Source organism: Danio rerio, chromosome 3 (assembly GCF_052040795.2).
Source record: "Danio rerio strain M-AB ecotype USA chromosome 3, GRCz13ab, whole genome shotgun sequence".
In the NCBI taxonomy this organism is placed as follows: Eukaryota; Metazoa; Chordata; class Actinopteri; order Cypriniformes; family Danionidae; genus Danio; species Danio rerio.
This window is the reverse complement of record NC_141023.1, coordinates 39,704,120-39,719,041: the sequence shown is the minus strand read 5'-3', so window position 1 is coordinate 39,719,041 and position 14,922 is coordinate 39,704,120. Positions and strand designations below refer to the sequence as shown.

Here is a 14,922-nt window from a genome sequence, read left to right as displayed (position 1 = left end):
ATTTGACTTTTATTTAAAACACAGTGCTTTACATTGTTTTAAAGCAGCAAGTTATCTGAAGCCCTGCACACTTTAGCCCTGATAATTTATGTATATGCACTGTAAAAAATGCAGGGTTCCACACAATTTATTTATGTTGTGTCGATTAAGTTAACTTAACACTTTTAACAAATTTATGTGGATTTAGCATAAAAAATTACGTTGTCCCTATGAAATATCAAGAATTGTGTTCTTTTAGCACATTTTAATTAAGTAGTTTGAACAAGTAAAACCAATATATTTTTTTGAGTGTTCCATTTTTGTTTCTTTCTTCTATTTTGATTCTCAAATATATGTGAGAACATGTATTTTGTTATGATCATTTGTTGATCTTTGACAGGTTAGTCTTCACTGCAGTGGAGAGATTAAAACTGCTTATATCTATAGGTATAGAGCAAACTTTTTAGTAACCTAAATAGTATGTATCTGATTGAATACCATACATCATCCGATTATGTTATTAAATGTCTGAAAGCTAAAACAATTTCTAAATTATTCAAAAACACTCATTTATAATAACAAGCACAGCACTTATCTTTCTTTGGCTCAGTGCCAGCCATCATAGGAAAGCAGATTTTGAGAATTTAGCAGCTGATTGCGTGATGCACTGAACGCTCTTCTTATACCGGTGTGATCATATTGCACATTAAGTATGCCTTATTCAGCATGATCTCAGCTCTTCTGTCTCTCTATTATCATTCCTTCTTTCACTATGTAGATCTTGAGGTTCATGGGTGACCCACATCTGAATGGCGCTCAGGAGAACTTATTCGGAAACTACATCATCCAGAAGGGGCTCACCAACCTCAACCTGCGGGATGAAATCCTATGTCAAATTGCCAACCAGGTTTGGAGAAATCCCAATCCAGATAACTCAGAGAGAGGCTGGCTGCTGCTGTTAGCCTGCCTGAGTGCATTCGCACCATCAGCCAAAGTGGAGAAATACCTTTTGAAGTAAGCAGAACCCCAGTATTTACTCTGAGTGTGTTACGAAACACATTTGATCGTTCATTGCTTTCTGACTTTCAGATTTGTCTCAGACCATGCCTATAATGGATTCAAAGCAGTCGGCCAACACAAGCTCATTCAAGCCATGCAGAAGTCCCTGTATGGACCAGAGACAGCGAGGACTTACCCATTGTCTCTGCTGGAATGGACAGCCAATAGGAAGAAAGCAAACATGGTTTTGCAAGTTCACTGTTTTGACGGTGCGTGTCAGTTTCACTCTGTTTGAGTTTCTGTAGCCTTCAGCCAGTGTTTGCCAATTAAATGCCTCAGGGTGGGTTGCTTCAAAAAAGCGAACAAAATGTAGCCTGGATTCAGAATGACTCAGATAGTTCACCCCAAAATTAAATTCCATCATCATTTATACACCCTCCAAATTGGTGCCATATTTTGCCTGATTATTACAAAAACATCATGTTTTGGCCCGTATTTAATTTTTGTCCTAAAAATTCTTAATCCTTTATGGGGCATTTTAAAAATACTAATTGTGAAAATCCTTAAGTGTTACTCCAAGCTTATTACAGGACTTTTGAACTTTTCTGATTGTTATCAGCTTCAGTTAAGTTGCCATTTAGAATTATTTGCCTGAATAAGGGATTAATTGCTGAGCTCTTATAGTAATGGTCTGTAATGCAAAAATGACCTCTAATATTTCTATAAATGTATATGTATACACTCACCGGCCACTTTATTAGGTACAGCTGTCCAACTGCTCGTTAACAGAAATTTCAGCTCATCACATGGCAGCAACTCAATGCATTTAGAGTTGGCATGTAGACATGGTCAAGACGATCGGCTGCAGTTCAAACCAAGCATCAGAATGGGAAAGAAAGGTGATTTAAGTGACTCTGAACGTGGCATGGTTGTGTTTCCGCTGAGACATTCGGATGTATAGGGCCAGAATTTGGCGTCAACAACATGAGCGCATGGATCCATCCTGCCTTGTATCAACAGTTCAGGCTGCTGCTGCTGGTGTAATGGTGCGGGGATATGTTCTTGGCACAATTTGGGCCCATTAGTACTAATTGAGCACTGTGTCAACGCCACAACCCACCTGAGTATTGTTGTTGAACATGTCCATCCCTTTATGACTACAGTCTACCTATTCTCTGATAGCTACTTCGAGCAGGACAGCATATCATGTCATAAAGACTGAATCATCTCAGGTTGCTTTCTTGAACATGATAATGAGTTCACTGTACTCAAATGGCCTCCACCAGATCTCAATCCAATAGAGCATCTTTGGGATTTGGTGGAACGGAAGGAACTGCCCATCAACTCCCCCTGGCTTCCAGCTTAGCTCTTCTCTCCTGCTCCATAACCAGCAAGAAGCTCTCTCTGCTGCCTCCCCTATCCTGTGAACAGTTATTTTTCTTTCCCTCCCCATCACCCCAATGGCTGTAAGCATCCTCTATACTGACTGGGCAGGAAATCCGCTACAGCCGACCTCGACTGAGAAGAGCCATGCCTGCCAACCTTTCTCCCTGCAGTCATGCAAGAGGTCCTGGTAGTCGGCACTCTTCCTCTCAAACGCTTGCTCACAACCCTTTTCCCATGGGACTGTAAGTTCAATGACAATGATCTTCTTTGCCTCTTCAGACCACAGTACTGCATCTGGCCTTAGGGTTGTCTGGACAACCGGGGGGAATTGCAGTCTTTTCCTCAGGTCTACCTTCAATTCCCATGATTGGACCTTTTGCAGCAGATTGGTTCTTGTTGTTGCTGTGGTTGGTGGCTTTTGACCAGCTTTTACAAGCTTGATTGATGGTGTTGCTCTCCTGTGTGGTTGGTGTTTCTTGCGTCTCTCTTGCTCCAGGGTGTTAGCGAGTGTCATGAGCACCTTTTCATGGCGCCACCTGTATCTACCTTGGGCAAGTGCTATTTTACACCCTGACAGGATGTGTGCCATGGTCCCCCTCTCCTCACATAGCTAGCACAATGGGTCTTCTCTTAAGACCCACTTGTGCAAGTTAGTCAGAGTTGGGAGTGTGTCATACACTGATCTTAACGTGAATGAGATGCAAAAAGGTTAAAATCTGCACAGATCTCCCCATGTGATCTTCCTCTTGGGTAGGTCTCACTTGGTCCATTCTTCCTGGGATGCTAGCTCCACTGCTTTTGCCCTTCGCCCTTCCTCCTCCAGGTTCCATACCTCTTCCTGGATCAAAGCTCTTCTATCCTTGGATCTCGTCTTCCTCCATTGCTGAATATGGGAAGTTCCAAGACCCTAGCTTCCTGTGCATGGCGTTCCCATGATTTCACATAGCTTTAATATACTTTTCAGCTTGTGCAGTAGATACCTGCCTACCTGACTTGTTTATCGTGGTAGTCTCTGTATGTCATTATGACCCTGCACATATTAATACCCAAAAAGTACAAATATATATCTCATAGTACCTTAAAAGTACAAAAATGAACCTCAAAGGTACAAAGTTGTACTCTAAAAGTATTAATGTGCTGCTGTAAAATATAAAAGTGTACCTTTTGTAAAGGTTCTGCCCCAGTGATAGCTTTTGTACCATTATTTCTGAGAGGGAAAAATCAATATTTTAGCCTCCACACTGGTTGGTGGTAGTGTTCACTTTTTTATTAAAGCATAATTTTTGTGTTTGCTGATTTAGCATCATTATTGTCATATTACTTCCTTTAAATAATTAATTTTTAAAAATATTTTAAACAATTGAAAATATCACTATGTACTAACACTTGGGTTGTTAGAAACTTTTATAACTTTTTTTCCTGATGAACACTAAAGAAAACATCTTGAATACTGTTTAAAAATAGTAACTATTGACTCCCATACTAAGAAGAACAAATGTTGTATGAAGGTCAATGGTCTTATCTTCTTGTGTGTTCAAGAAAGGAAAGAAACCCAAACAGGTTTATTACAAGTAAAGAGTAAGTAAATGATGACAGAATGTTTATTTTTAGGGTGAGCTGTCCCTTTAAATATCAGTTACTGTAAGTTTAAAGATTAATTTTAGCAAAATTATGTGAACTGAACATCTCTAATTAATATTTACTAGTGCAAATGACCCTCGGTTTCACTTTTTAAATCCACACTTAAGCTGGATGCAATATTTAATTCATACTGTCAAGATTAAATAAACCCTAGTGAAAAAATTAGCATAAATGTTTAAATATAGATCCCTTAGAGACAGCAAAAAAGAGTATTGCAAGGCATGTTAGTTTGGAATGAAAGAGATTTGCTATGTTACATAAGGCAAACAGAAAGGAGCTAGCTTACGAAACACTAAAACAAAGCTTTAAAGAGCCTCCTCCATCACTATAATCCCGTCGATTCGCCTGGCAGGCTCTTTTGTTTCTCAAACCCTCTGGAGACAATTGTGTAAAGCTCATCTACATTAGGCGATACCTGATCTGTGGTGCTGTATAGAATAGAAAAAAAACATTTGTGTGTGGTCTCCACTTATGCACGCCTGTCAAACCGCAGCTGTTAAACGTCATGTTGTATTGACAGGGACATCTTTCCTGTGCCCCGTTCACTCCTGGACAAGCGGAGAGGAGCTAGCTGGAGATATTCTACAGCACAGGTACACAAGAGACTATCCATACACAGACTATCCTTATTATGTTATTTTCAGAGCCTAAAACTAACACTTGACATTGACACACCTGCCAATTGCCAGAGGCTTGAGAGTATTTACCATAGCTTGAAAAAAAAAGAGATGAAGAAAAGAAAAACCCAGAGCAATATTTCAGATTCTAAATCATTTAAACGGACTTAAGAGAAAAACTGACTAAACACATCAAGTTAAAGTCAACTTAAAAATAAGGGTCGAACCTGATTTACTTATTAAGATAAGTTAAATTAACATAAAACATGTTGTAGTTACTTTTTGATTATATATATATATATATATATATATATATATATATATATATATATATATATATATATATATATATATATATATATACATACACACACACACACACACACACACACATATATTTTTTTACAGTGATTTGACATTCCTACAATGTGAAATATATATAACCGATAAATCATCAAAACATATGTTTTCATGTTAATCATAACTTTTTATGATACAGTCAATACAGTGATGTAAGCTGTTTAAATCAGTTAATTAAGTTATAATGAATAATAAGCTTAATTTGATTCAACTTCAAATTTCAAGTCAACTATGTATTTTTAAGCTGTTTAAAAACCTTACTTTTTTATATACCTTACTTTTTTTTTTACATATTTTTTTCATATGCACCTTGTCACAAGCAACCATTGCAAACAGAATTAAAGTAAACACAGGTGATATTTTCTTCATCCCATGACAGTTCTCATGAAGAATATGGGTGTGACCCTGGTGTCCTGGCCAAAATCCCTCCATCACATCTTACCCATCATGGCTTCCCAATCATCCTCATCCCAATCATACGATTATAAAGCTCTTTGGGTGTATTGCCATATACTATAAATGCACAATATGAATGTACATTACTTATTTCAGGCCCGTAGCAAACCTGGTAAAAAGGGTGTTTTGTTTTTTTTTGTTTGTTTTTGCACTTTTTGCAGTTATTCATGTAATTTTAAATACTGAAATGTAATGTAATGTAATGTTTATTTATATCGCACATTTATTGTGTATGGCCATACACCCAAAGCGCTTTACAATCATGTGGCGGGGGATGGGGGTGTGCAGTGTGCAGCATCCACTTGGATGATGCGACGGCAGCCACAGGACAACGGCACACCACACACCAGCTATTGGAAGAGTGAAGAGACCATGTTAGAGCCAATTCAGTGGGTAGGAATGATTAGGGGGCCATGATTGGGATGGCCGATTGAGAGACTTTGGCCAGGACACCGGGGTTACACCCCTGCTCTTTACGAGAAGTGCCATGGGATTTTTAATGACCACAGGGAGTCAGGACCTCGGTTTAACGTCTCATCCAAAAGACGGCGACCACTGACAGTACAGTGTCCCCTTCACTTTTACTGGGGCATTAGGACTCACACAGACCGCAGGTTGAGCGCCACCTGCTGGCCTCTTTAACACCACTTCCAACAGCCACCTAGTTTTCCATGTGGTCTCCCATCCAGGTACTGACCAGGCTCAGCCCTGCTTAGCTTTAGTGAGTAACCAGTCTTGGGCTGCAAGGTGATATGGCTGCATTTTAGTGATATTTCAAGAACAATTTTTTTTTTTTTTGCTGGATTAGCTTGTCAGAGGGTGATCATAAATTTGATGGACCAAAATTATTTCCTAAACATTTTGAATAAAGAAAAACAAAAAAACAACAACAATTTAACATTTAATACATCATATATCATTAGAAAAAATGAAATCTTGAAGTTTAAAATGAAAAACAAACTAGCAAGCTAAGTTTCCTCTGTCAGAATTTTGTCATTTGAATAATAAAAAATAGTGATAAATAATATTTTTTTCTAGCCTCTCTTGTAAAAAATCCATTAGAAAAGTTATAATGTCACCTTAAAGTTATAAGTTTCTATCTGACATTTTTGTCAAAGTTAGTTATTGACATTTTTATTAAATGACAACTTATTTACATTATGGGATATTTTTTTATAAGTTGTTTACATTTTAAGACTTTTTATTTAAAAAACAAAAGTTACACATATAGTGTTTGCTATGGAATGCAAAAACTTTGAAGCTCAATATTTCAAAATCATTCAGAACGCAGATAGAACCTTATAATTCCAAGGTGACGAACTGCCTAATTAGTATTGAAACAAACTTTATAATAGGCTGTTTTGATGCTTCACGCCTTTTTATTGGTAGTTTGTTTGGCCCAAGATTTAGAATGAAAGTTACTTGTGAACTTGTGAATGTTTTCTCTATTTAACAACAATACAGTAGGTCAGTAGTGAAAGATGACTTCACTTGCTTCAGATTGTACGTATTCTTGCACAGCAGACGTTAAGACTCAAAAATAATCAAAATTGTTTGCATTGACCAAAATTGATGATCTGAAGTCACGATGAAGCCAACATCCAATCTATCTTCAATGGGTAATTTTCACTATTTATGATGGCATAGCAGTCAAAATAAGACAAATGAGCATGTATGGGACAAATTCTAGACCTTTGTCAATGGGGGGTGGGTCTTTCGAGCCACGCGAACACCCCCTGGCTATGGGCCTATACTTACTTAATTTCTTAAACTAAAGCACATCACTTGAATAATAAACCAATTAAACTGACATACATTTCTACTTATAAAGGTTAAGTTATAGTGACCAGTGTTACTGTAAACCAAGCGTCCAGTTTTATTAATAATGACCTTCATGGTGTAACGGAGGCCAGCTTGTGAAGTGCTGTGCAGGTAAACCTCGCTCCTTAGACCTCTAAAGGTGCTCTAGCGACAGACGCTAGAGGCTGTGGTCTTTAGCCTCCTTGGTAGAGCAACCAACTCCCATGCAGAAGGTTGCCGGTTTGACACCAGCTCGGAGTGGGTGGGGTGCAGTAGGACTGGCGGGATTACATTGGTGTTGTGACCCAGATGGGAGTGAGGTTTGGGGGGTGAGTGTAACGGAGACCAGCTAGTAAGTGCTGTGCAGGTAAACCTCACTCCTCTGACCTCTGAAGGTGCATGCTCTGTCGACAGATGCTAGAGGCTGTGGTCTTTAGCCTCCTTGGTAGAGCAACCGACTCCCATGCACAAGGTTGCCGGTTTGATCTCAGCTCGGAGCGAGTTGGGTTATGAAGGACCGGCGGGGTTACAATGGCACAAGACACATGAACCTTTTCATGTCTTTATAAAGTTACCATTTAAACAGCAAAATAAATCTCGATAGGAACAAAAACTCTAAATCTAGAACCTTTTCTTAATTTGATTGAGTCATGATCAAAAGAATGACTTATAAATGAAGCGCTTATGTATTCTGGCAGCCAGGCTCAGTGAATGCAACAGCCCAGAGTTTTTTTTTTCTGAATTGCTTTTATTTTACTGACAACAGATTTAAAAATCTTATTCATTACAAACTTGAAGATGTTTATAAAATTTTGTATTTTTTAAATGCATTCATTCATTCATAAATTTTTCTTTTCAGCGTATTTCCTTTATTAATCAGGGGTCAGCCGGGTCACCACAGCGGAATGAACCGCCAACTTATCCAGCATATGTTTTACGCAACGCATGCTCTTCCAGCTGCAGCCCATCACTAGGAAACATCCATGGACACTCATTCACTACAGATAATTTAGCTTACCTTATTTACCTATACTGTATGCTCAGTGGTTATTACTGTCGCCTCACGGCAATAAGTTTGTTGGTTAGAGTCCTGGCTGGTGCAGTTGGTGTTTCTGTGTGGAGTTTGCATATTCTCCCTGTGTTTGTATGGGTTTCCTCTTGGTGCTCTGGTTTCCCCCAACCACATGCGCTATAAGTGATCTGGGTGAACTAAAATTTAATGTATGGGTGTTTCCCAGTGCTTTGTTGCGGCTGGAAGGACATCCGCTGTGTAAAACATATGCCGGAATAGTTGGTGGTTCATTCTGCTGTGGTGAGCCCTGATAAATACGGGACTAAGCCAAAAGAAAATGAATGAATGATTTTTACTCACATCTGGTGCAAATTTTAAACCCATATTAAACTATTTTCACCCCATTTTTGCTCAGTCTCAGTCAGTTGTTGTAATTATCTCATCTATTCATCCTTATAGGAAGCTTTTTAATATCTGTATTCCACATCATTAGTGCATGTCTTTTTTCTGGGGCATATTGGGATATGTACAGTCTATAATGAGGCCTCCATTATCTCTGCCATCTGTAATTTGGCTGAAATGAATAGTGTTATTAATTGTCTCCGCAGGGGTGTGACGGAGGCCTGGAAGGGCTGCTCTGTCATCATGAAGGAGCACGGACAGTGGGCAGAGCTTGCAGGCCACGATTATGTGATGGACTTAATCGCAGACATGGAGCTGATGAGAAACTTCCCAAAGCAAAAGTCCTACTTCATCATCTCTGCTGAGAGTCCCACCAGAACCAGGCCCAATGCCGGCCTGTCAGTATCTACACCTTTATTTCTTAATCTGTCTATTCTGCTTTTATTTGCTCTATGTTCACTAGTATGAAACACTATCTTAAAATATGAGTTTTATTTTAAAGTGGCTTGAAACGGAAGATACAATAGTTGTTTCTTCCCAGTTGTGATGTACAGAATATCTGAGTAAAATGTGGCTGAGAGATGCAAATGCACTGCAAATTAAAATCAAAAACAACACTATCTCATGGCAGCTCGTAACTTTTTGATTTAGTGACTAATTCGTATGAATTCATACAGTCTCATTCATACAATTTAGTATAATTTGCTCATCCCTTAATGATGGTTGGGTTTAGATTCGGTTCCATGCCTCCTTTTTAAAATCGTACATTTTCACACAACTACAATGGAAATTGGACGTTACCTCCCGATCAGGACTTGAATATATTATATATATACTCATTATTTTTGATGCATCTATAGTTATGCGGTGGCACAGAGTTAGACCTCTTGCTTGACTTCACACTGAAACAGCAACCTGTGCGGCATGACATCACTTTGTTGCAGAGACGCTATTGATTAAATGCCAGCAAAGTAGAACACAGAAGCAGCTTGAAGAAGAAAGCGTGAGTATGTCTGCAGTCTGGAGGTATTATAAAGTTGATGAGACAACATTGACAGCAAACTGTGAGATATGTAAACTTGGGCTTGCCTGCCAGGTATTTTACGTTGAGGTGCTATTTAGATTAGAAAGTCCAAAAGTGAAGAATTTATGTTATTTAGCAGAAAATCTTATCGGGACAGCCCTACAATTAATGTTAAATTAAATGTTAATGTTATTTAATAAAAGCGTTACATTTAGGCTAACAAGCAAACAATTCAATATATACACAGTGCAATATATACACAGAACTAATATCTGCTTTTTTTTTTTAATCAATGTATTATTATAGCAATGTATCAATTTTATAAAAAAACAACAACAAAGTCAAATAAAAAATACATAAATAAATAAAATAATATAAAATAAAATGACAACAACCAGTACTGTCCCAGTGGACTTAATAAAGGGATCAGTCAGTAGTTCTAATGATACTTCAAACATCTGGTCCAGATGCCCTGAATGTAAAACATATAACTTTAAATAAATGAAGTAAATAAATATGTAAAAATATTTTTGGGACATTTTTGCCTTTAATATGTTGTACAAGTCTTTAGATAGGAAGTAAAGTTGGAGAGAGAGGAAGGGATGGGATTGGGACAAGCCAGGAACTGAACCTGGTACACCCATAGTGTGATGGTGCTCTGTCAGCACACTGATCATGAGGCTATTAGCACCAGTATTAGAGTTTTGAGGGTAAAAGCCTAAAAAATGCACTTTTTGTTCACTAATTCATCTTTAATTTCTATGTTTTATGTCCCATCAGGGTCAAAACCAAATAGAATGCATTATGAGGGTTTATTATGTGGTAGATCTTGCTTTAAAGGAAATATTCTTGTTTGCCTCACTGTAGTAATCACTAATATTTTACCCTCAATCTGACCTTTCCCAGGGCTCTGTTTGGAAGTGGATTTGACTCTGATGATGACAGCTCACTTCTGCTCCCTCAGACCATGCTCAGCTCCAGCCTCCCAGATTCAGATGGATATTACAGCCATGGTCAGCTATTGTTTTAGTAGTTTTTAAATTTTTATTTGTAATAAAAAACTATTTTGGTCGTTTTTACACAGCATTAACATATTCTGTACAATTGGTTTTTTTTTCTCTCTTTAATAACTGAAAAATAGCAGAATCAGACTTTAGTGAAGCACCAACTCAGAAAGGGATGGACCGATATCTAGACAGCTTGTTTGACCCTGTGCTATCTGATGGGAATGGGGTAAGTGTCTCTCGAGTTTTGGGTTGCCTTGTGAAAACAGACATCCTTAACACATATATTAAATTATCTAATTGTGATTATAGATAGAAAGATTTGCTTAGACATACTTAAGGCATAGTGAACATGGTGCTTAACATGAAGTGTAGTGATTATCAATCACACTGAAGTGGTTTATTTGTAATAAAATTGGCTGGGTGTCTGTTTTCATGCTTATTAAGGATAGTTGAAATGTTTCTACGATTAATTATTTATACAATTCATTCTAATTTTCATAAAATAGGAAGATTGGTACATTCCTAAGTTTGCGGATGACACTATTATTGTAAAGTTGTTGGTAACTGGTAACAGGAAACAGTATATAGTTTAGGTACTTTAGTTGATAACCACCAGATTGAATTAGTGAAAAGTTATTAGTATGCCCACCTGGAATCTGCGCACGCAAAATTCTGCACATTTTTCGCAGATTTTCCGCAGATTTCCGCAGATTTTAGCCCATCATTAATTCTGTTTATTTACTTGAGTAAATGTGTGTAAATCTAGATTTATTCAGTTTTTTAGTTAATTTCAGTAATATTATTGACTAATATAACATATCACTGGGAAACATCCATACACACTCATTCTCAAGCATACACTATGGACAATTTAGCTTACCCAATACACAGCATGTTTTGGACTGTGGGGGAAACCCGGAGGAGACCCATGCAAACATGGGGAGACAATGCACACAGAAATGCCAATTGACCCAGCCGGGGCTTGAACCATCGACCTTGTTGCTGTGAGGCGATTGTGCTACCAACTGCGTCACCGCGCTGCCACTATTATTGATAATGAATTTAATTTTAATGAAAGACTGTGTAGGACAGGCCGACAAAGACTTTATTGTCTGCAGGAATGAGTTAAATTTAATATTGATAGGACTCTGATGGTGGCTTTTTATAAGGTCTATGTAGAATCCATTTTAACTTGTTCATTGATTTGTTGGTTTATTCCTTTAAAAGTAAAACTGAAGAACTCGCTGTCTAAGGTTTTAAATACCTGCAGCAAAGTATTGGGGGTAAAAGTGCCAGAGTTATCCTATTTGTATGAAAGCCAGGTGTTAACAATAGCCCATTAGATTACATCTGATATACCCAATCCTCTTTTTGATTTATTTCAAATACTTCCCCACAGGATTTCGGTGTAGGGTCCCTTTGGCAAGGACCAACAGATTTAAATATTCATTTGTTACTTGTGCGACTGATTTGCTGAATTTTAATGGGAAGAGGTAGTTGCTGTTTTTAGTACAATTAATGTTGTTTAATGTTTGTCTTAAGTGTGTGATGTGATGTGTTGTAAATGTAGTATGCTGCAGAACAAATGAGAGGGGTCTGGATGCAGACGTGGTGCAGTGCAATCTGAGCTGCATCCAATGCTTTTTAATGGGCTCACAAAACCCCACCCCTAACCCTACCCATCACAGTGACGTCACTCGCTCCATTTGAGTGCATTGTGTCTGACAATGCATTGCTGAGTGATGAATTCTCAGCTTGCAACATAAAGGCTGCATCCAGATACTATTGGAACAAATGGCCCCAATTGGCCCCAAAAGTTTACAGTAACTGTAAACCCAGTATGTATTGTAGGCCAATATGTTTAATATTTACATAAAATCAACACTATATCAAGATATCAGTTCATCGCTTTCCAAATATGTAGTAGTTATGCATCTATGTATTTTTAGGAACAATAAAAACAGTAAAAACAACAACAAAATGGGCCACTTGCGCACCCAAGGTTTAGACAAGTATATTTCATATAATATAATGAAACAAGATTATATGTTTAATCTAACTATTTATGGAAAGAAGCTTCAAAATACAACATGAATGCACAAAGAATACAATCGTCCATTTGATCCTCACAGTGTAAGTGATTGAGTGTATCAAATGTGCTCTGTGGGTGCCAGGTCCCCTGCATTGAAGCTGATTAGGTTACAAATTTACCGTATTTCTCACAACATCGAGCACATGTAAATTTTTGCCATTAACTTTATCATTTTGAGCAAATATCCGATATTTTTAAACACATATGGAGACATTTTAATGCAATTGCTTTCAACGTTTTTGCTAAATGTATTAACACTTGCTTGATGACACCTTCATAAATAAACACAGAAACTTTTCCTAGACTAGTTAGTTTAAAAACAGCTCTATTTTTAGCTCACATAAGCGTTCTAGACTAATAAAGGCAATCCAGACTCCTGTGGTCTACTCCATCACAGCTCTGTCTCAGATGTGATAGTAAACAGGCCATGCGCCTCTTAGAGGGTATAAGGTACTCCCATAGGCAGATTGATTTCTCATCTGACTGAGCTGGGACGGGTCCAGCCCTGAGTTTAAGAGCTTGTTTGGCTTTGGCTTCATCTCCTCTGCAGGATTTTGAGAAGTCATCCAGCATGTCGAGCCGAATGAAGGGAGCCGGTGGGATTGGAGGGGAGAATGGTGACCTGGAGAAGCCCCCCTCCGGCAGGCCGTATCCTCCAGGACTGCAGCCCGGTGGTGAGCTCCGCATCTGCTGTCTTTCTGCTCTCTGCTTACCACACATCAATTATTCATGGGCACCTTAGGGTCAATTAGTACCTAAAAGCTATTAATTGCTGGATAAATGAGCATAAGATTTGCAAATTATTATTAACTGCACATCTGAATTCGCTTTGCATGATAAATGAACAGTATGCTCTTTGAATTTAATGCTTTGGTGGTTGTAAGGGATTGTGGCTGCTGGTGATTGGTTTTATATGGGTCTTTCTAGAAGCGGGTGCCATTATTTCTCATATTTGTATGTTAAAAACAGTCTTAACAACAATATAGTGGTTCTTTGGTGTTACACATTACACAATAAATAATTAGGTCTTAGGAACAACTCCTTTGTAATTAGATATTATAAATTTTTTTAGTTTTAATAACTAATTTCTAATCACTGATTTATTTTATATTTGCCATGATGACAGTAAATAATATTTTACTAGATGTTTTTTCAAGTTATTTTTGTATAGCTTAAAGTGACATTTAAAGGCTTAACTATGTTGATTAGGTTAACTAGGCAGGATAGGGTAATTAGGCAAGTTATTGTAAATCGATGGTTTGTTCTGTGGACTATCGAAAAATAAATAGGTTAAAGGGGCTAATAATGTTAACCTTAAAATATTTTATAAAAAAATTAAAAACTGCTTTTATTCTAGCCAAAATATAGCAAATAAGACTTTTCCCAAAAGAAAAAATATTATCAGACATACTTTGAAAGTTTCCCTGATCTATTAAACATCATTTGGGAATTATTTATTCTAATAATTCTGACTTCAACTGTATTTACTGTAGCTCAGTAAAAAAATTCCACTTGTACTTATTAGGTATGTTACATGTACATGTTTGGAGTAAAATGGTATTTATTCTAAGTAAAATGTGCATTATTCATAAATTATCATCGATATAAAATCTATAATATCCACAATAAACCATAAAAACATAATAAACCATAAAAACATATGATTTAATACAAAATAATAACTAATGTTAAATATATTGTAAATAAATATATTATTACACCTATGGGCAATGTTTCTCAGAAAAAGTTTAATTATTTAAACTTAAAACTAACAACAACAACAACAACAAAAAACATTGAAGACATAAGACATAAAGACATAAAACAAGTTAAAACAAAACTACGAAACTTCAAAAAACATTCAAGAAAAAACATAAAATATTCAAATAAAATTAATTCAAATTAATAGAAAAAAAACATAATTGCAAACATGTGAAACTCAAATAAAACTGACAAACAAACTCTGTTTTGATTACTGTTCTGTTTTTTATGTTTATCCTCAAGCATTTAAGTTGAGGTGCAAGTTAGCAACTTTTCTTGAACTTTCTAAACTTGAACATGTGCCTTTTAAACCAGCAATATATAATATTTTAGCACATCTGAATCATCACTGAGCGCTGCAAGTTGTTTCACTCTCAGTGTTTACT

The 14,922-nt window shown here is 37.1% G+C and overlaps 1 protein-coding gene across 6 annotated transcripts in view; it reads left to right on the top strand.

The window, feature by feature from the left end:
* myo15aa (myosin XVAa) overlaps positions 1–14,922 on the top strand; it is a 99,307-nt gene that overhangs the window by 49,242 nt on the left and 35,143 nt on the right. For 4 of the 6 annotated variants that reach the window (XM_087244873.1, XM_087244872.1, XM_087244871.1 and 1 more), the window contains exons 28-34: positions 758–993; positions 1,069–1,247; positions 4,526–4,598; positions 8,859–9,050; positions 10,583–10,689; positions 10,818–10,909; positions 13,326–13,449. In XM_087244873.1, coding sequence (XP_087100999.1) covers positions 758–993; positions 1,069–1,247; positions 4,526–4,598; positions 8,859–9,050; positions 10,583–10,689; positions 10,818–10,909; positions 13,326–13,449 — 1,003 coding nt within the window. The remainder of the gene's footprint in view (positions 1–757; positions 994–1,068; positions 1,248–4,525; positions 4,599–8,858; positions 9,051–10,582; positions 10,690–10,817; positions 10,910–13,325; positions 13,450–14,922) is intronic. The other 2 variants (XM_087244874.1, XM_087244870.1) reach the window with 1 other exon arrangement.